Below are 20,190 nucleotides of genomic sequence, written 5' to 3'. Positions count from 1 at the left end.
GTAAACTTCACTGGATATCAGCCTGGGGACTGACCAGTCTGAGTTTGACTCCGTACTGGATGTTCTTTAGGAGCTCCAGTTTGCTCTGTGGAACTTCTAGAATTGATGTGTGGAAGCAGAACCCTCTTCTGGCTGTACCTGGTTACTGCAAACAATGGGAAGCGCGTCTGCCACCAGTGATTCTAGGTTACCTCTGAAAGCGGGATGTAAGACTGTGATAATGGGCTGTTCCGCATCTACTATTTTTTTTCTCCACCGACTTACACCTGAAGCTTAATCCTTCACGGTCTCCCGCCACTGTTCTTCTGTCTCATGATGTCCATCTGTTGCACGTCTCTCCCTGCTGGAGCCACCTTTCTACAGAATTCTGGAGCAGGACTTTTGATCACTTCAGACCATTGCTGTGTCAAAAGATGGATCTTTCAGAGCTGACGTGTTCCGACTCTGGAGTAGTCCTGACTTCCTTCAGCAGAGCTCCTTGAGGTCTTCAGGTCCACATGAGATTTTGCCTTCATGATGTAATTAGCAAAGAAGTTCAGGTGACCCAAACCAATCAACTAAAAACCCGACAAACACTCAGGACTCTGTATTCTGTTGATAAAAATAATTTAATGTTTATACGTCATGTATAAAACACTGTTTCAGCGTCGAAGAAAAATAAACCTCTTTAATCGAACATCACGAACAAAAAAAAAAAAACAGCGTCCTTCAGTTTCTTCATCCTTCTTCGACGTCAGTTTGTAATAAACAAAAGTCCGGTTTGTTCCTCATGGCACAAACGTAAACATCACAGTGAGAGGTCACTGCCCCTCACTTTCACCCCGCCCCCCCCAAAGGCAACTCAACTTAAAGGGACAAAAATCCAAAGAAAAGTGACAGACAGAAAACAGCGACAGCGCCACTCAGCGATACTTACGTACATGCTGGAAGGTGACTATAGTGTTCGTGGTCCAGGAGGGGGCGCGGCGTCTGTCTGGTTTCACTCAACCATCTGGAGTTGCTAACTAGCCCTCTAACACTGGTCAGACGTCCGTCTGAGCTGGCCTGACCTCGAATAAACTCACGCCGACCTCCTGGCTCCTCAGCAGCAGTCGCCGCAGACGATCGGACACGCCAACGGGAGCACCCACCGCCTCCACCTGCAACAGCTGGGAGACGGGGGGGGGGGCGGGGGAGTGATCTAGCCTCGGTGTCCAGTGTCGAGTGTGTGCATGTGTGTGAGAGTAATTACATGTTTCCACAGAGCGGCACACAGCGGCAGCTTCTGAAGAGCCTGCGTCAGGAGCCGTCTCACCTGAGGAGGAAACAGGAAGTGGAGAGGAAGTGAACTGGTACTACACATCCACTGAGTCACATGAGCCTTTCGAGTCATGTGCAGGGCACCGTGAGTCACACACCCTCCGGGTCACACCATCTCCGTGGCGACCAGGACCACTCACCTCTGACCTCTGCTTCAGCTCCGTCTCTACAGCGATTGCTCTGGAAAGAGACAGTACATTCAACAGTGATGATGTCATTGCTCGCGTCTTGTGATGTCATTGCTCATTACTGACAGAAGACGAAATGAAGGATAGAACGGAGAAGGATTTGATCTGGAGCAGATGCAGAGCAGGCTCAGGCCACAAAATCACGTGACTGACTCACATTTTCCAAGAGGACAAACACTTGGGGGCGCTATTTGTCAACATCCTGGCTTGAAATTTCACATGTTCCAAGTTTCCATCCAGCAGATCCTGACGCAGCAACCTGAGGAGCAGCATGTTTACACACACATTTGTGTGCAACTGCATGTGTGTGTGTGTGAGTGGGTTCATTTACCTTAGAGCAAGCTCAATGTTGTTGGGCATGCAGGTCCTCAGCCTCTCCAGCACCAGAGAGTGATGGGTCGGCGACAGGCAGCTCAGGTAGAATGAAACCACCTGAGCAGAGGGCAGGCCTTTGAGCGAGGCTGTGGGAAAGTGTGGGTTTCGGGTGGATTCACAAGCTGACCTTGTTGTGGAAGTGGTAGCAGGTCCAGAACTCAGCAGGGTTGAAGGGAACTTCTAGACGGGAAGGGACCGTGCTGAGACAGCGCAGCAGCAGGTCTGAGAGCAGCCGTGGATTCCGGCTGCTCACCTGGCTGGTAAACTCCAGGTAGCTGCAGAGGAGGGGCGCCATTAGCGGCAAGAAGCGATGGAGGAAGCCGGTGTCGAAAACATGGGGTGGGGAAGGGCCGGGGTCGGGGTCGGGGTCGGGATCAACAGAGCGGAGAGGCAGGGGGGTCAGCCATGAAAAGGGACGGTAGCGGGGTGAGGATAGCAAACAAGGTGGTGCAGGTGGGGATGACAGAAAGAGATCGAGCGTGAGGCGACCGCCACCGACTGCAGCAGCAGAAACTCACTCCATCCACAGTCTCTGAAGCTCCTCCAGCTGGAGCACGGAGCCCAATGCCCGCTCGAACGCTTCCACCGTCTCCTGCTCCGACCCGTGGAGCCACTGCCAACGACTACACACACAAACGCAGACACACCAGATGCTCTTGACACAAGTGTCATACAGTCCGAAACAAAATGTTTGAAAGGACAGTGGAACCGACAATATCGATTCAGGAAGCCAGTAACAGGACGATGATAGGAGCGCTAGGGGGGTCAGTACCAGTGGATGAGATGAAGATAAGAACTCTGCTGATTCAGTTGGTCGTCCAGTTCCTTTCTAATGTCTGGTGCTGGCAGCAGGTCGTTGGTGGGAAAACCAAGAATGTGTCTGCAGAGACAGAATCATCCAGTAAAGGCCGTCATTTTTTTGTCTCCTTTGTGGGTCATCTAAAAGGTCCATGCTGAAGATGGCTGCATCTTGTCATTGGGGTGTTGACGCCTCACAGCCATGTAACACTGGCCCACGGAAAACTCACCTGAGAACATCAAGGGGTTGCTTGTTACACTGCTCGTCCTCGCACAGAGACAGGACAAAGCCTCGCAGCAGTGGAGCGATGGCAGTGGACTTGTTCTGTAAACCACCAACAGATGAGTGGAGAACTTCTCAGCAAACAGCCATCGACATCTACAGGACTCACCTGGGACATGAGGAACTTGCAGGAGTTATAGAAGACCTCAGCATTGTTGGGACACTCCACAAGCGCGTGCAGCCATATGCTGACCGCTCGATCCAGTTCTCCTCTCCTGATATGAAGGTCTACTAGAGCATCACGCACACGGCAGGACTGAGGATGGAGCCGCAGCACAGACTCACAGAGAGCAACGCCCTCATCCATCCTGGAAATACACAAATACAACCCTTCACATCAGGAGTCCTGAGCCTGCCCTTCACTGAGGAGCTTCACCTTCCAACTCTGGTGATCTTTCCTTCGACTCCCTTAACACCAACATCCTGTCTCCACAACTGCCTCTATCCGGAGACATTGGAAGGATCTGAATTTCAACCATGTCCTCTGTCTGGTGAGGCCCTCCCCGGGTCTGTGCTTGGTTGTATACCGTTCTCCTGGATTGTGATTCTTCACAACTACAGTATGTCGATAATGAGCATCTCGTTTCTAGAATGTAGCTGACCGCAACTGACACAGACCCAGCGATCATGATCAGCCGAGATCAGCGTGATCGGTGAATGCCGATCACAGCAACTGATCACGCGTGACAGCCGGCGCTCTGATGAAGCCCCGCTGGTTGTGATGCCTCCACTCCTCCCTACTCGCTGCTCACCAAGCAGCAGCACGTCTGCTGTAGAAGTTCTTTCGATCTGTCATGTAAAGTTTGCCTCCTGCAGCACATGCACAGGAAAATGCTGGGCAGGGATGCACCTTCAAATTAAACACGCCATTTAAAGCTCCAGCACTTGATGGAGCGAGGAGAGTTTTTTGGGCTCATGAAAGTGAGACTGATGGTTCTTCCGCAGCGCAGCTGACACTTAGCAACTTCCATCAATGCAGTGCTCTCTGTCTCAGAGTTTCACAGACATTGCACGACGTCTCACATCAAATAAAATGTTTTTCAGTTGTCCTTTTGACAGAATAGTTGCTGCATTCATGTTTTTCTATTTTTGCCACCTTGAAGAGGTATACAAAAACTTGTCTGAATTAAAATGATTTCACATCATGGACACAGAAGGTCTCATCAATTTGATTACAAATTCATTGTCAATCCACGTGATCCATATTGGTGTTCGGCAGCAAAAATCCCGATCGGAGCAACTCTAGTTGCTAGGTGTGACACTGGGATATTACCGGTCCAACAGCTTGTGAAGGTAGACAAGGTTTAGATGGAGAGAAAGGCACGACACGGTGCGTTCGCCTACAGGCACGTTATCCTCGCCGCACTGCGCGATGGCATCTGGAATCAAAGCTGGGCATCAGAGATCACAGCTCCAGAGAGGCCACTCAGATTCCATAGTCTACAAACCATGGAAGAGGCCAATGAGGACGTCGGCTGGCGTGCTGATATCCTGCTGGGTCCTCCAGGGTAGCAGAAAGTCTTCTCTGCTCACCAGCCTGGAAGGACCTGACTCGCTCGGGTCGAACAAATCGGCTGGTAACCTGCTGAACTCCATTAGGTGAATGTAGGAGAGCCAGAGCAGCGCCCTGTCACCCGCCATCACCTGATGGACCACACTGCGCTCGTCCACTGACTTCAAGTTACTCTGAAAACATTTGGTACATTTTAATTATTTACTTCTCAATCATCAAGGATCTTCAGGTTGCTCACCAGCAGGATGGTGAGAGCACCCTCCGTCCGCCCCGTGAACACGTTGAGGTGAACTCTGTAGAGCAACGCCTCTGTGAGCTGGAAGGAAAGCTTCTCCGTGACACCTGAGGATGACTCCGTCAGCAGGTAGCCGAGTAGACGCTCGCACACGTAGTCCTTCCCCTCAAACGAACGCTCCAAGTTCAGATACTGCAAAGCGCACCACAGATAAGGTGAAGAACTTGAATATCCTTCCAAAACACGAACATGGACACTCACGCTCCACCACACGCTGTAGTCCGGGGCGTGTTCAACTGCCATCTCACACATCTCCTGTACTTCTTCACGGCTTCCTCGTCGGGAGAAGAGCGCCAGGTAGTGACTCCACACCTCTGGGTTCTCACAGTTGTTCTCCAGAGCCCGAGACAGCGTGTTCAGTGCTGCTTCCAAACACTCGGCAGGGGAGCTGTACCGAGACCCACAGAGGCGTTGGGTTTAGAACAGTGATTCTTAACTATAGGGCCGGGGCCCATGGTTGAGCCACGAGCGCCTCCTAGAGGGCAGCTTAAAGTTTTCTGTTGAACACCTTTGGGCCGTGAGGGCCTCGAAACGCTCAGTTCTAATACATTAGCCACATATAGTGGCAGTAGCGTGTCACTTCATTGACTTGACAGCTGCAAATCTGTGATAGTTACCAACTAGTTCTTGAAAAGAAAAAATGACAAAGAAAGTGATGTCCCCCCCCTAACAGTAAAAACTGTTCCTTGCATCTGGTTCTGCTGCTGGTTTGACTTTTCAATGACAAATATCTTTGCGATGATCACATGGTTTCATGTCATTTCGCTTCTGATTTGTTTACGTGTAAGTAGATTAAGTTAGGTTGTTGATCACAAATAGAATCGAGAGTCATGAATTAGTTGGCCCCGGGCCAATTTGTTCTGGGAAAGGTGGGCCCTGAGATCAAAAAGGTTAAGAACATCTCATTTAGAACTATCAACGGGAGGTGTCGGAAGACTTACGTCTGATTCTGGTTCAGGTATTTGAAGGCCAATTTGATCCAGAGCTGTGTGTCGCAGGGACTCTCCAACACGCTGCTCTCCAGGTTGGAGATATCGTCCGTTTCACTGATGAAATACCGCTTGTCTTCTGATGTGACGCAGACGTCTGACAGGTCTGTCTGTAACCCTCCATCTGTTAAAACAGATGCAAACACAGACAGGGTTAATAAAAGGTCCAGTTCCACTCCTGGAAGTAGACTGATGTTTCAATAATGTCAGGAGTTCTTTGAGTTCCAAAGTGTATGTTAAATGGGTTTAAACTCGCCTGATTTTGTTGTGGTCAGGTTGCCTCCTGTTGTTTCGTCCTCACTGTCCTCCTCGGCCTGAGCACTGACCTGGACTATGTTCCTGGGTCTCCACAACCGTGGTTCTTTGCAAGTGGTGTACGGCGGATCTGGGGGAGAACCACAGGTGAAGTGACATGCCATCCAGAACAAATAGCCATGAAGCTCCACCCACTGTGCCGCCTGCTCTCATTGACTTTGTGGACGAGGAGAACGGCCTTCTGGTCAACACTCATGCCATCACTGTTGGATCCAAATAACTTCTTCATGTACTTTTCTGTGGAACACACCAAGAATGTCATTCATTTCACTGTCACCATCGTGATAACATGTGTCCATACAGACCAGTGGCAGAACTGATGTCATCATTGGAACTGTGCTCGGAGCAGCTGATCAGGGACAGATCGTACGACAGAATGTCCTGGAACAGTTGGTTCCCCTTAAATGTGCAGTCCCTCATGTGCTGCCTGAAGAGGGACAATACACATTAACCACTGTTTTCTGTGGACATTGGTCAGTGTTTACACTCATTTGCCTAAATCCAGATTTTAGTATTCATCCTGCCATTGCAATCAACATTCATCCCAACTATCCTGAACCAAGCCCCACACTCGCAACAATCATTCGTCGTTCACGCTGACGGGTCTTACCATCGACAGCCGTCATCATTGCAGGTTCCCGTCAGGTCAAAGCGGCAGAAGCAGTTGTTGGGTTCGACGGTGTTGCTGAAGGAGACAGAGCTCAGAGAAAACTTCTCCTTGGTTCTGTAGTAGGGGCTGAACCTGCAGGGACAACACACATCAGTCCTGTCTGAAGCTCATGCTCAGACTCAGATCGAGTTCCAACTGAAAGGTTCTACACGCACCTGTATGAGCGGAAGGCTAGCAGAGGGCTGTGATACGGGCCGAACGACACTGGCTTCATGTCAGCAGCAGTGGAAGCATCAGGCTCTACAGCCATCACCTGGACGGTCAGACACACACTCAGTCTCTTTGGTCAAAGAGCTTCTTCTTCAGCATCACAACAGGTTTACCTTTCTCACAGGCGTGTCATCAACGTGAGCTCCAATCTTCTGCAACTCCTGCAGAAGCAGCTCGCCCAGCTGCTCCCCCTCCTGGTAGCTCTGTTTAAGTGCATCCACATCAATCCCTGCAATCACCTCAGAGGGTTCCGTGGGGCTGTTGGAGGCCTTGGCAGGCTTAGCAGAGCTTCCATCTTTGACAGGGGTGGACGTTAGCTGCTCCAGGTGCGGTTTGGTGAATCCAGACTGAATTAATGAGCGTCGTCGAGAGCCAACAGCAGCAGGAAGTGCAACAGACTCGACCTCGGGCTCTGGCTTGGGCTCAGGCTCGGGATCAGGTTCAGAGGCATCGGGGATGTCGTCGCTGTCCAGCGTGAGTTTGTCCTGGGTCAGGTCGTGCAACGAGGGCTGAGGCAGTGCGAACGGACTGGTTGGCACTGACTGACTCTGTGGGTTGTGAGGTGTGGAGGTACGTGGAGCAGACTCGGCAGGTGTTTCTACAGGAACACTTTTGTTGCGCTGCGCCTGAGCCTCCTTCAGCTTTTGGATCTTCAGTGCGTACTCGGACTCCAGGCGCTGCAGCAGCTGCTTCTGCTTCATCAGGTCCGCAAGGTGGCGCTCAGAGCTGAGTGGGGCGCCCTCCACACGCTGCATCTTGCTGACCTGAGAGAAGACCCCACAGGTCACAGATTAATAACACATTCACTGCCAGTGACAAGGGAGCCACGGTCACACAGAAATAATGTTTCGCTACAAATGATGACTGCGATACAAATTTCTGTCCTCTGACACAGTTTGAAGCAACTCACCTTCTTCTGTTCCGGGGCAGATTTCCGCTTTGCCCCATGACCTGCTGCCTCCTGCGTTTTCAGTAGGTCCTGTTCCAGTTTTGCTTCCACAGACTTCTTGAGGGAAACCCGATGCTCTACACGGTGAACCTGCGGTTCAACTGTCAGTCAGCCAGTGACAATAGAGTATAATGTTTACAGAGGGACAGAAGAGTCACCTGCTCTTGCAACTTTTTCAGCAGCGTCTTATTGGCGCTGACAATCTTCTCGCTGGCCAGCAGCTGTTCCTTCAGTCTGGACACTTTAGCCTCTGCTGCACGAAGAGACTCACTCTTCTTCTGCTCTTGAAACTGCAGCTGCTTCAAGATGATCTCGTCTTTCTGCAAAAGAGACCTGAAAAAAATATGCATGCTCAGTCACAAGTGTGACAAAAATCTTGTGTGAAGAACTGAGACCTTCAGAGATCAAACAAGTTGAACAGACCGCAAGTTGTGTTTACTAGTACCTCATCTATGTTGACAATTCAAAATTATTAGCAAGTTGATGAGTCGCTTCAGTGGAGTTACCTTTGTTTCATGAGTTTCTGCTCAACTTCAATCAGCTTCAATTCTGCAGCCGACTTCTGCTCGGAGTCCTGAGTCGAGACGGTGGTGGCAGCCGGTAAGGAGGCTGCTCCATGTGGGACATGGTTCAACCGCTTCTGCTTCTCCCTGCTAGAAGAGAAACCCATTCTCAGAAGGGATGTTAAGGTTAAGAGCTTACTGATTGGCAGAGTGGACGTTCTACCTGGCGATTTCCTCCTTCAAGAGGCGGTACTCCACTTTCTTTGCTTCAGGTAGCGCTTCTGGGGTTCTGACAGGGTTGTTTTCTTTTTCAGGACCAGCGGCAACTTTGGGTTTGGCTGCCTGCAAACATCAAAAATGTATTAATACTTTTATGGTGAGAAAACAAAGTCAGCGAGCTGGACCTGAGACTCACCTCCACCGTCCTCCTGGCTTCCTTGATCATGAACTCCAGACCCCCAAACATACTCTGAGTAGAGCTGTTGGTTTCCACATCTGAGTCACTGTCGTCAGAGTCTTTCAGTGAGATCACCACAGATTTGTGTCGAGGCAGCTGCATTAGTGGAAAGAACAGTTAAGACCTCAGCTATGAAGAGACCGACAAGTACGACAAACAACCATCTTCTTACCACCAAGGATGCTCGGCTGTGGTGATGGCCCCGCGAGAACTTGCTGCTACGAGTTTGTTGCACCATGTTTAGGTTGACAGTGCTAAGGTTTCCTCTGGTGGGCTGCTGTGTCCCTGTAGGGGGCGCACTAGTTGGGGAAGGAGGACCACTGGAGGTCTTCTCCTGGAAAAAAAACAAGACAACATGAAGCACCATTCAATGTGAGGAAAAACTCATCTATTCCCTACACACCTCAGTTGTGGTCACACGCTTGGTAGCCATCGACATCAGACATGTTTCCCTCAGTAGCATCTCCTCTTCTTCCTCCTCATCAGCAAATGGAGGTTTGGGAGGTCGTTCCAGCTCATCTGGAGGCGGCGGGAGTGGTGGGGGAGGAGGGGATTGAGCCAAAGGAGCGTGGAGATGGTAGTCCTTCACGGAGAAATAAATGAGTTACCATCTCCACAGCACGATGAGAGGCAATATTTCTCATGGTGAATTTCCACCATGTCTGGAGTCTCTTTGCTGAAGTCCAGCTCTAACAGTCTTGCTTTGCCAACATTAAGAGAAATGCATACCGTCATGAAAAGAGGGACAGGCGGGTAACATCCAGGGTCATCTGAGACAAACAGAGTAGGTGAAGGAACTGTTGAGAAAACAGCAGCCAATAAAGATGGTTGCTCGATTTGATTTTCATCAGTATGATCATAGATGTTCAGTTCACAAACACACCTGGCGAACTTGTCTCGCTGTCAGTGTCCATGGCCACTTCATCGTAGTTATCGTACTGGTATAAGTTGCCTGAGGAGTCCAGAATAGTTTTTCCAGATGACTTCCTGTGTTCTCCATCTCTGGACTGAAGCACGAGCAACTTCTCAACATCACACACTCCCCAGATTCGCAAGGCTTGATATTCACTGCTGCCTCCTACCTTGCTGCGGGTTTGCATTTTCCCACCAACCAACTTCATGAAGCGGTTGTACTGTTCATCCTGGTTGCTCAGGTCTCTGATTCTGCGGATCTCTTCCTCACGCTTTCGCCGTTCGTCCTCCTCATACAGCCGCTTCTCCTCCTTCTGCTGCTGAAGTTTCCAGTTCCTGACCTGCTGCTTCTTGAACGTCTGCTTTGTCGTGGAGCCTGCATGATAAGAAACAGGAGTAAAGTGCTGAAGAGACAAGAATCAACACCATCTCACCTGGACTAGTTGTCTTCTTGGACTTGTTGGAAGCTCTGGCTCTCTCTGGTGTGACTTTCCCAATTTTAGCTCTCTCTCTGTCTGTAGGCTTACCACTAATCTTGCTTTTGTCCCGCTCCCGTTCAAGAGACTTGGCACTGGTTTTGCTGTGGCCTACGGCAGCCAGCGTGGCAGACCTGGTGGTCACTCTCTGTCTGCTAGCTGTCGGACTGGACTCAGCGCTCTTGTCTTGAATATCTTTGGTGATTTTATCCCTGCTCTTCTTCATCACTTGCTGCTCCTTCTGCTGCCACTTCTTACTCGCCGATTGTAAGGCCAGGAGTCGCAGCTGCAGCTCTGACAGGTCTTCCTCTTCCACCTTCGGTAACTGTACATGGATAAACACTTGAAGCTTTTGTGCAATTGATTTTAAAACACCTGCAAGGTTTGAAATGTTTCTGCAGCTCAATGTAATGACCTTTTTCAAATATCCCACATTTACAAGCGCTATAAAAAATGTGGAGAACCAACAGCTAAGTAGCTCGATATTTAAGAAGTAATAAAACTCAAAAACAGGTGTCAGGGCTTTTGTCAAAGTGGTGACCAACCAGGTGGGGTTACTGGTTGTTAAGGGTGTGTAGAATCTTGTGTGTTACTACTGTGGGAATATTTTACTTATGATCATATTCACCAAGTTATCTGAGATTGAATAAATTGTTTTACAATGCTTTTGTCTAATGAAAGATTGAATCTAACAGATGCAGTATAATGGGTAAGGTAACTTCAATTTGATCCAGAATGAGAGGCGAGTGTATGATAAGGATAGTGTGGGAAAGACGCATGGACAGAGTGAGTTATGAAAGGCAGGAACCACCTGGTACGAGGACCAAGGAGGAACCAAGGTGACATCCAAACCAAAGCTGAACCAAACAGCCTGAATTGACCCTGAGTTTGTGAGGACAAACATCTAAGTCAAACATCAAGTGAAGGAATGTGGAAGATAAGGAACCTCTGGGACAGCGATGGGTGAGGAAGATGAGTTATGGAGCCAGGCAGAGCCAGCCAGAAATGGGACGAGCCAGTCAACCAGCAGAAGCTTTCCACCCAAAAAAGGCCAGGAAATGGGATCAGGAATTTGGCACCATGGCAACCGGGACCCCAAGAGTCCAGGACCGATTAGCGGAGACTACACCCCCAAGATGAACTGAAATGTGTATTAAAAGGGTCAGGGTACACTACTTGAGCTAAGGCTAAGTCAGGTGTGGTTGTGGACCCAGAGCTCTGTTAGGGTAATTAGACTCAGGGAATAAATTATTTTTTATTTTAATTTGTGGGTTTTTTGTAGTCATTCTCGCGAGTAAACGAACACAGACTGTGTTCTGTCAGTTAAATTGTGTATGTGTGAGATGGTGAAAGAATTGTTGGGACTGAGTGCTCCGAAAAATTTGTGGCTTTGTGTCAACCAAAGAAAGACCCAGGACCATCTTTTAGATACCTTTTCTGAGGTGGGGACAGAGTCCTCACTTGATGCTGAAGATCCACTTCCGGAGGAGCATGTTTTCATCTTCTCCTTATCCTCTGGTTCTGCACCAATGCAGCATACACAATCAGGCATGTGAGGGTCTTTAGGATCCATCCCTCTCTCAGGCTCACCATCTTCAATGATAACTGTTCAAAAAGGTAGAAACTCAGCCCACACACTGAATGAATGCTTAAAGAAAAAACAAAAAAACATGACCCTGACAGGCAATCAATTCTCACCAATATCATCATCCTCCGTGCTTTGATCTAGATTGACAGTGCAAGGAAGTTTTTGTCGCAGAGGTTTGATGTTGAACGCCTGAAAAACCCTCGTCACAACCAGATTGTCCTCTTCCTTGTCCAGCAAAGGTGTGTCCGTTGCCTCAGGAGATGGGACGTGTTCTGTGGCCGAACCATTTTCGACTGTGACCTCTTCACTTGCCGAGAGGCTGTGGGGTTCAAGAGCCATCGTCTCCTCTTTTCTGATGCACTCCAACTCCAGTTGGATCTGCTTGTACTTTGACAACAAGTCTTCAAAAGACTCATCGGCAGCTTCCGATTTAGAAACCATTTTTCTGCTAACACTTCGTACAACAACCTTCTCTGAGATCACATGGTCAGGAAAAATAAATGTAAATTCGTAGCAATAACCCACATTGGGCCTGCATTCAGATCTATTAACAAAAATCACTTGATAACGACGACAGAGCTTCAAGCATCTGGTGTCTAAAGCCATATATAGTCAATATAGTCAAGCTATAAGGGACTGCAGTGAGAGCGAGAACCATGATGTATAGTTAAGAGAATGACAAGGTGACAGGACGTTAGACAGGAAATGAGAAAGAAGACAGGGGTTAAAAGTGCCAGATAACAGTTACTGAAGTAATCAAGCGGAGTGACTAGAAGATGAAGACAGCCAATGAGCTTCTTGCATGTGGTCAATAAAGATATAAAGATGATGTGACGATGAAGGATGATTAAGATCAGAGAAAGAGGAAGAGGCTGACTTTCCGTGGAAATGTCGGATAGGGTAAATGCCAAAGGAGAACCTTAACATATTGTACATACAAATTAAATTTTCTAATTGAACTTATTATAAAATTATAGCAAAAAAGATGGATACTCTAGTTAAAGTAAAGCCTTTAAGAATTTAATTTAGAATATATTCTGAAACACGTACCCCTACTTCTGACAAGGATTGCTTTCAATCATACATACTGCAGATCAACTAAACTGATCATTTACAAATGAAATGCAGCTTTTTTTAATCATCCCTGACCTCGATGTAGATACAAAAATAGCAAAAATTACATCACAGTTATTACCATATATAGAAATATAGAATATATGTCAGCAACATTTCAAAAAACGGAATAATAAACAGCTAAAACAATGGCTATGTTGTATCTATATGTTCGATAACCTCGTTCAAGTCACCTCTAGGAATTCTTCTAAAGCATTGTTTTAGCGCAGCAATACACTGTCATGTCAAAGACTTGAATACCATCACTATAAAAGGATACGCTTCCTTGAGGGAGACTCAATACTGCCATGCCCGTCTCCTGGCCCATGTCTGCCTGGTGGTGTCCTGACACCACCGCGGCCACCTCGGTTCCAAAGCCCACGGCCTCCGTTAGTCATGCCACGGTGTCTGAACCTCCCCAGGGTCCCGTGATTACGTTCCCAAAAATTGTTTCTTGGACAGAGTTCCCCGAGAAGACCAAGACCAGGGGGGTGAGGCATTAGAGGCGGCGGAGGTTGAGCGAGCAGCTGAGGCGGTGGCAGCAACGGCGGTGGACCGGGAGGGGGAGGCAGCTCGGGTCCGGTTGGCCCGCACTGCTGCATGTGGTTCTGAGGAAAGTTGTGGACACGAGGGCCCATATTGAATGTCTTTCGGCGATGAAAGTGGCGATGCTGGTGTTGACGAAGTAGTCCATTATTCGGAGGGCCACCGCGGCCTCGCCGGCTACCCTCCCCCAGTCGAACCGGAATACTCTCTTCGGCTTCATCGTCGCAGATCTCTCCATCTTCTAGCTCTCCGTCCTCTTTGGGGGAGAGTCCAAATGGGCTCGCGTTCATCGCGGATGACATTTAAAAACATTAACATCCACTGACGCCAACTGTAGTGAACAGGTCGAGCTGGTTGAACTCATTCAGAGACCAGAGCTCACCCTGTCACTTCACCTTCCACCGGATTCGCCATGTTAGCTTCTTCCCCTAGCTTCTCCTCGGCTTCACTCGGGAGATATCGCGAGATGACAATCCTATCGTCTGTCAACAAACAGTCGTCTGCATAGTTTTACTAATGTTCCGTGACTTCAATGTATGAAAATCCTGATGCCATTACTCATAAGTCCAAACTATCAGAAGGGAGTCGAGCTTTAGTCCCCGACCTGGTGTAAATCTGCGTTTACCGTGAAAGATTTTTTGGCACGTTTTTTCCATCTCAATCTGTTTTAAATCTGTTTTTATTGTTTGCACATTGTACATAGCCCGCTTCAATGTCCGACTTTATGTGCACTATGTGTATAGAAGTTTCCCTTTTCCTACACTGTCTTTAAAAAAAAAAGAGTATTTTATATTTTGCATTTTATATTGTTGTTTACAGAGCATGTTAAGTTACGAACAAATTTCCCTCGGGATTAATATTTTTTTCTGATTCTGAAAACTAAGAGACATCACTCATTGGCGATGCTTTACTTCGTCAGCAGGTTAAAATGTGGTTTCCAGGATATGAATCCAGCTCCGAAAGTCTATTCAATTGGATCTCGACCAAAGATAGCCATAGTTTTGTAATATGTATGTAATATATATTTTGTAATATAATCACAAGTAATGTGTTTAGGATTGCTATGTTCCTTGTTTCACATAGAGTTACCGACAGACCTCCAAATGAGAGTCATTCAAACCAGAAGAACAAAGACAATAAAATGTGCCAAAGTAATTAAGCCCGAACTTTCTTTACTATTGAGCATGCGCACAATAACTAGCTGACTTGTCCTCGTTGTTTTGGTCGTTGCGGGTCATGTGACTGTAACGTCATGAGAAGACAGCTGACGACATGGCGGCTGATTTCACTCTCCAGGTAAAATACAAGCACTCACACCGTATATGTACTTCCGAATGGCTTTGCCGGTGACGGTACCATTCGTTCTGCCTGAACAGTCACTCATGTGATGGATACTGCCGCAACGATGTGTCACAGAGCTCCGTTAGCTGCTAGTTAGCATTTTAGCTCTGTGCTACTTCTAACTACAACACCACATGAGCATGTCTCTAACTTGCCTAACTCTTCGTTGTCGCCCACCTTAAACTGTCAGAGGACCACGTCGGATCAACTTGCGGGTAGTGGGGTACTTTCTGTTCGCGTCACAGTCTCAGGGTCCTCCCAGTTACCAGTTGATTTCTAGTCTGAGGCGGAGGTCTACAAGCGTCTAGTTTAAGGGTCACATTTGACCGCTCATCCTCGTGCGCACGCTGGAGACTAAAAAACAGAAATGATTGCCTTTGTTCTATATATAGTCCATGTTCAAACGTGTGTATTAATAATTCGTCTTGTGTCATTTCACATCCTGGGTTGTTCCATCTGAAACCCACCTCACCTCATTGACCACGTCCATGTATCATAACTTCGTCCTCCTGACATTTTAATTTCTGATCGATCTCTCTCTCTCCCGATGACAACCTCAATGTGGAATTCCACATCAAGCTACTCTACAACTCTCACATGTGGCTCTTATATGGTATTGGTTAATTCTTCATGACAGGTTTACTTTGAACACGAGGGCGTTTTTATTCATACGGGCAGCGAGGAAGACGGTCTTGATCCGGACTTGCTTGTCTCCGGGGCCTTAAGGATTATTGATAAGGTAACGCTCTCTCTCTTCATCAGTCCTTGTTGTTACCTTGTTATTTTGTCACCTGCTGTAGTCATGTGTCTGTGTTGTGATCAGGATGGGGATGTCATGGTGGAGTTCAGACCTTCAGAAGAAACAGGTGACCCATCAACTATGCTGTGTGCTGGAAAGGTTTGTTCTTCTGTTTATCATACATCGTCTCATTGATTCTTGAAGAAATATTTAACAGTTGAGCCAATGAAGTTTGGCATTTAAGTTACTGAACTTTGAGGTCCGACTTCTTATTTAGACTGAAAACCTGAAAGTTTTCGTTATGTCTTTTGAATGCTAAGAATCTTCGTCTCTAAGCTAAGAAACAAATGGTAACAGTGATTTGAAGAATATTTAATGAAAAACAGGAGAATGAATGTAACCAGATTCATGTCATGCAGGACACCAGCTCAGTGGTGCAGTGGTCTCAGAGTCCTGGACAAAGTCCCCCGCAGCTGCTGGAGACTCAGCTGAGCTATGAAACAGAGTGGGATCTGATCAATGCCGTGTCTTTTCGGAAAAAGCCCACCACCAATGGAGATGGTACCTTCCTTTTAGAAGTCTGCATTTAATTCTAGTACTTTATTAATCTGTGGTTAAATATCCAGAGTAGTATTGATATAAGGATGTGCAGCGTGATGGAAATGTATTGTCACAACTAGCTAGCATGAGTACACAAGTCAATCTATTAGGAGCTGCTACTGAGTGTCCTCTTGCTCTGCTTGTCAGTAGCTGTGGCCCACTGTCAGGAAAGGAGCCGATGGGCGTTCTCCTCTCATGTCGCTGACCTCCGGAGCATCTCAGTGAACGAAGATGGGTGGGCGGTTTTGGTCATCACACTGAAGGAGTCTATTCGTTTGCCGCCTCTACACTTTCACCAGGGCGGCAGCCGGTCGTTCCTCGACACCCTCAGGAAATTCGCTGTGCTTAGCGAGTGAGTGCACACGAGTCCTTCAGCTCGTCCTTCGTTGTTGTTATCTTCTGTCATCTCCACTGTTGACATTTTGCTCTTGGTCCCCGTTCAGCACCACTGTCCTCTTGTCAGAGCCTCTTGTTTCTGTGTAGATGAAACTAAAACTTAAACAGGCTAATGTTGCAATGACAGAAACTTAAGAAACAACTCACAAAGTGAGAGTCATGTGACAAGTCTTCATTTATGTTTTTTTGTTCATATAGTCTTCTTTTTCAAGAGACAAATGGAACTATATAAATTATGACAAATAAATGAAAATAAAGTGAAAAATTCTGTACTAATACATCTGCAAACTAAACTTACCCTTGAAAATTGAAAATGAAAAACTGCATAAATGTTGCAATTCTCCTCAAGGAAAGTTTGCCTCCTTGTGAAACAACAATGCTTGCGAAATCTACCAGATGGAAACACTGCCATGTTATGAGATGAATTTGTGATGTCCTTGTTGTTTGTTGGTTATTTATTTATTATTTGTTTCTGATTCTTTTATTTTATTACTATTATTATGTTTTTGACTCCACGTTTTCCAAAGCACTTTCCTAGTTGGTGGGATCCCCACTGACTATGGCAATAAATCTGATTCTGATGTTTATGATTCTGTCGTTGAAGGTCTCCTGAAGACTCAAAGTGTCTCCTGGTCAGCACTCCAAACAAAGTTCTGTCACAGTCCTTTGAGAACTTACTGGATGACAACAACTATGGCCTTGTTCAGGTTGGACCCTCTCTCCACTCATCCTAACCCAATTTTCCACATGTGGATTCTCAAGTCAGCAGTGCTCAGCGTGTGGTGACACTAAAGTTGTCTGTGCATTTGATAGAAGCTGAAGAAGGACCCATACGTCACAGCGTTCGGTGGCTTCTCCAAAGTCACCAATTACATCTATGATGCCTTACGGGGAAGCGAGGAACAGCACCAGCGCCCCCCAGAGGAGGTGGCGGACATCATGGGAGAAATCATTCCAGGGCTTGAGATCAACCAACAGGAGGAACCTGGCTTTGAAGTCATCACCAGAGTGAGTCAGCAAAAACAGGAAGTTGGTTCAGGAGTTGTGACTCATGGAACTGTTTTTGATTCGAGGGACTGAAAGTAACACTTCAGATACTGACACAATGTTACTGCTGTTAGATCGACTTGGGTGTGCGGCCTCAGGTGACGCGGGAAGCGGCGCTCTCTGCTGAGGAGTGGACCAAATATCAAGATGCAGAGGGGCGCATCATGAACACCAGTGACCTCAAACATCATATCTTCAAGGGGGCAAGTGGAATCCTGCAGCTGACCTTGCAGACATTTTGGTCTGAAATGGCCGTTTCATAAAGGTCATGTGGCTCTGCAGGGACTCTGTCACGCTGTTAGGAGAGAGGCGTGGAAGTTTCTGCTGGGATACTTTCCCTGGGACAGCACGCTGGAGGAGAGGCGGGAGCTGCAGAAAAGCAAAACGTATGTGTGTGTGATTTCCTGGAGAAACCACTGATTTGTCTGTCTGCTTCTGATGTCAAACAATGTTTGCAGTGACGAGTATTTCCGGATGAAGCTTCAGTGGAAGTCGGTTAGCGAGGAACAAGAGAGGAGGAACTCCAGACTCAGAGACTACAGGAGTTTAATCGGTGCGACGGCCTCATGTTGTTGAGAAAAATTCACTTCACAGCTGACATCATTTTACACATGAGTCTCTCTGCTGCTCTGCAGAGAAGGATGTGAACCGGACAGACAGAACCAACCACTTCTACGAGGGACTCAACAACCCCGGTCTGGGTCTTCTGCACGACGTCCTCATGACGTACTGCATGTTCGACTTCGACTTGGGTGAGACACATTCCGCCGATCTAAGCGCCTTTTAACGCTGCGTCATGGGTCAGCATGTGAACTTAGTTCTGGCCGCAGGTTACGTCCAGGGCATGAGCGACCTGCTCTCTCCCATCCTCTATGTGATGGAGAACGAAGTGGATGCTTTCTGGTGCTTTGTCGCCTTCATGGACCAAATGGTGGGGGTTTCTGTCATTTTCTGCTGACTCAGCTGTCAGATCTTCTTATAATAGCTGTGTATTTAAAGATATAGATGACTAGAAGAATATGGACCTGAAGCTGTTTAAGGTCCCTTTGATGAACACCACATGTTTGTGTGTGTGGATGTGTTTTTCAGCACCAGAACTTTGAGGAACAGATGCAGGGAATGAAGACTCAGCTGATCCATCTCAGCACGCTTCTTAGGCTGCTAGATTTGTCCTTCTGGAACTACCTGGGTATGTTTTTGTTTAAGTTTATTCATTTCACTCCCAGACCTGATATGTTTCTGCCTCTGCAGAGTCTCAAGACTCGGATTATTTGTACTTCTGCTTCCGCTGGTTACTGATCCGCTTCAAGAGGGAACTCAGTTTCCAGGATGTGATGAGACTCTGGGAGGTGAGACTCACTCACGCACGCACTTGTGGTCAGACCCATTTGACCTCCCAGTGACACCGGCCCCTCTCCCTCAGGTGATGTGGACCGGTCTTCCCTGTGAGAATTTTCACCTCCTGCTCTGCTGTGCTATTCTGGACTCTGAGAAGCAGAAGATCATGGAGGAGAAATATGGCTTCAACGAAATTCTCAAAGTAAGGAGTGTTTTTATGCCGACTCAACGTTTTTGCTGAAAATGTTAAAAGGTGATTCTTTCATTTGCCCTGTTGCAGCACATCAATGATCTTGCGATGAAGCTGGACATGGAGGAGATTTTGAAGAAGGCTGAGGGGATCTGTCTTCAGATGAAGACGTGTAAGGTACGGAGCTGACTCCCCCCCTCTCCTGCTTCCATTGACTCGCTGTTGACTCACAAGTTTCTGATGATTCTTTAAACATCAGGATTTGCCCAGGTCCATCGCCAACATCCTAGGCTTTGACTCAGGCATGACCTCAGATGATGCAGCGTGTTCTGGACCAGTAGCGGGACAGACAACTCGAGCGGTCACATGCTCAAACGGACACTCAGAAGAAAATGGATCTCACAGCAGCTGCCGAGTTCCCATCTCCTAGTCCAGACCTCAGCACTCGCGCTCTTCCCATTCGTGTAGAAGTGCTGGCGCCATCTACATTTGAAACACAAGAAATGCTGGTGACGCATTTCCGGCCGCTGCTTCTCGTGTTTGAATGCTTGTTGGTTTCGCTGACCCACTTCTTGGAAGCTGTTGGTCCAGACCTGAAGAGAAAAATGTAAAAATATTTTGAAAAAAAAGTCAGATTCTTATTTTTGTAACTCATGAAAATGTGTGCTTATGAACGAAGTCACTTTTTGCTGTTTGCTCAACAGTAACACTTATAACAACCCATCACGGACAACACAACAGTAACAGGTTTGAAATGGTCATAAAATATTTGATGTGAAATAAAGTCAAATTAAAGGATTTTATTTTTGCCTGAGAACTTGTCGACCTCTTTTTGAAAAAAAAAATCAATTGTCTTCACAGAACCTTCATATTAGCTTATGCATACCTGATGCTAAATTGTGTAAAGCAGAAGTCTGACCCCTGGTGAGCGACCTTGGTATTAACGCTCACACGTGTGAGCTGCATCACTGGAAAAGTTGGAAGCTGGAAGAGACTTCTTAAAATGCACTTTTACTCTTGGCTTTTATACAACCACACAGCTGATCGTGTTTGCAATTTT

At 47.3% G+C, this 20,190-nt stretch overlaps 2 protein-coding genes across 4 annotated transcripts; one reads left to right on the top strand and one right to left on the bottom strand.

Moving 5' to 3' along the window:
- Positions 1-580: 580 nt before the first annotated feature.
- On the bottom strand, positions 581-15,120 carry LOC128770664 (zinc finger C3H1 domain-containing protein-like). Of its 2 annotated transcripts, none has more exons than XM_053885414.1 (35): positions 13,214-15,120; positions 11,931-12,293; positions 11,665-11,837; positions 10,191-10,557; positions 9,927-10,132; positions 9,728-9,851; positions 9,574-9,614; positions 9,248-9,427; positions 9,017-9,178; positions 8,803-8,940; positions 8,611-8,729; positions 8,391-8,537; positions 8,043-8,217; positions 7,846-7,974; positions 7,049-7,699; positions 6,881-6,978; positions 6,666-6,797; positions 6,361-6,482; positions 6,191-6,292; positions 5,997-6,125; positions 5,693-5,864; positions 4,953-5,139; positions 4,695-4,883; positions 4,392-4,629; positions 4,217-4,322; positions 3,053-3,251; positions 2,891-2,985; positions 2,635-2,742; positions 2,381-2,485; positions 1,990-2,137; positions 1,819-1,919; positions 1,645-1,746; positions 1,440-1,479; positions 1,232-1,294; positions 581-1,148 (listed from the first exon to the last, which is right to left on the bottom strand). In XM_053885414.1, exons 1-35 carry the CDS (start codon positions 13,779-13,781, stop codon positions 1,023-1,025), a joined length of 6,105 nt encoding a protein of 2,034 aa, XP_053741389.1. In that variant the 5' UTR covers positions 13,782-15,120; the 3' UTR covers positions 581-1,022. The 2 variants fall into 2 exon arrangements, with proteins under 2 accessions (XP_053741389.1, XP_053741388.1); XM_053885413.1 differs by having other exon boundaries at positions 582-1,148; positions 9,574-9,641; positions 13,214-15,119.
- tbc1d15 (TBC1 domain family, member 15) lies at positions 14,667-19,923 on the top strand. Of its 2 annotated transcripts, none has more exons than XM_053885416.1 (17): positions 14,667-14,775; positions 15,458-15,559; positions 15,644-15,718; positions 15,979-16,120; positions 16,310-16,511; positions 17,160-17,262; positions 17,369-17,563; positions 17,677-17,805; positions 17,885-17,988; positions 18,061-18,155; positions 18,238-18,354; positions 18,433-18,533; positions 18,692-18,791; positions 18,854-18,951; positions 19,026-19,142; positions 19,221-19,307; positions 19,390-19,923. In XM_053885416.1, exons 1-17 carry the CDS (start codon positions 14,752-14,754, stop codon positions 19,558-19,560), a joined length of 1,962 nt encoding a protein of 653 aa, XP_053741391.1. In that variant the 5' UTR covers positions 14,667-14,751; the 3' UTR covers positions 19,561-19,923. The 2 variants fall into 2 exon arrangements, with proteins under 2 accessions (XP_053741391.1, XP_053741390.1); XM_053885415.1 differs by having other exon boundaries at positions 14,668-14,775; positions 16,307-16,511.
- Positions 19,924-20,190: the final 267 nt, after the last annotated feature.

The sequence above is a fragment of the Synchiropus splendidus genome, chromosome 14 (genome assembly GCF_027744825.2).
Source record: "Synchiropus splendidus isolate RoL2022-P1 chromosome 14, RoL_Sspl_1.0, whole genome shotgun sequence".
Classification (NCBI taxonomy): Eukaryota; Metazoa; Chordata; class Actinopteri; order Syngnathiformes; family Callionymidae; genus Synchiropus; species Synchiropus splendidus.
This window is presented reverse-complemented; position numbering and strand designations above follow the sequence as displayed.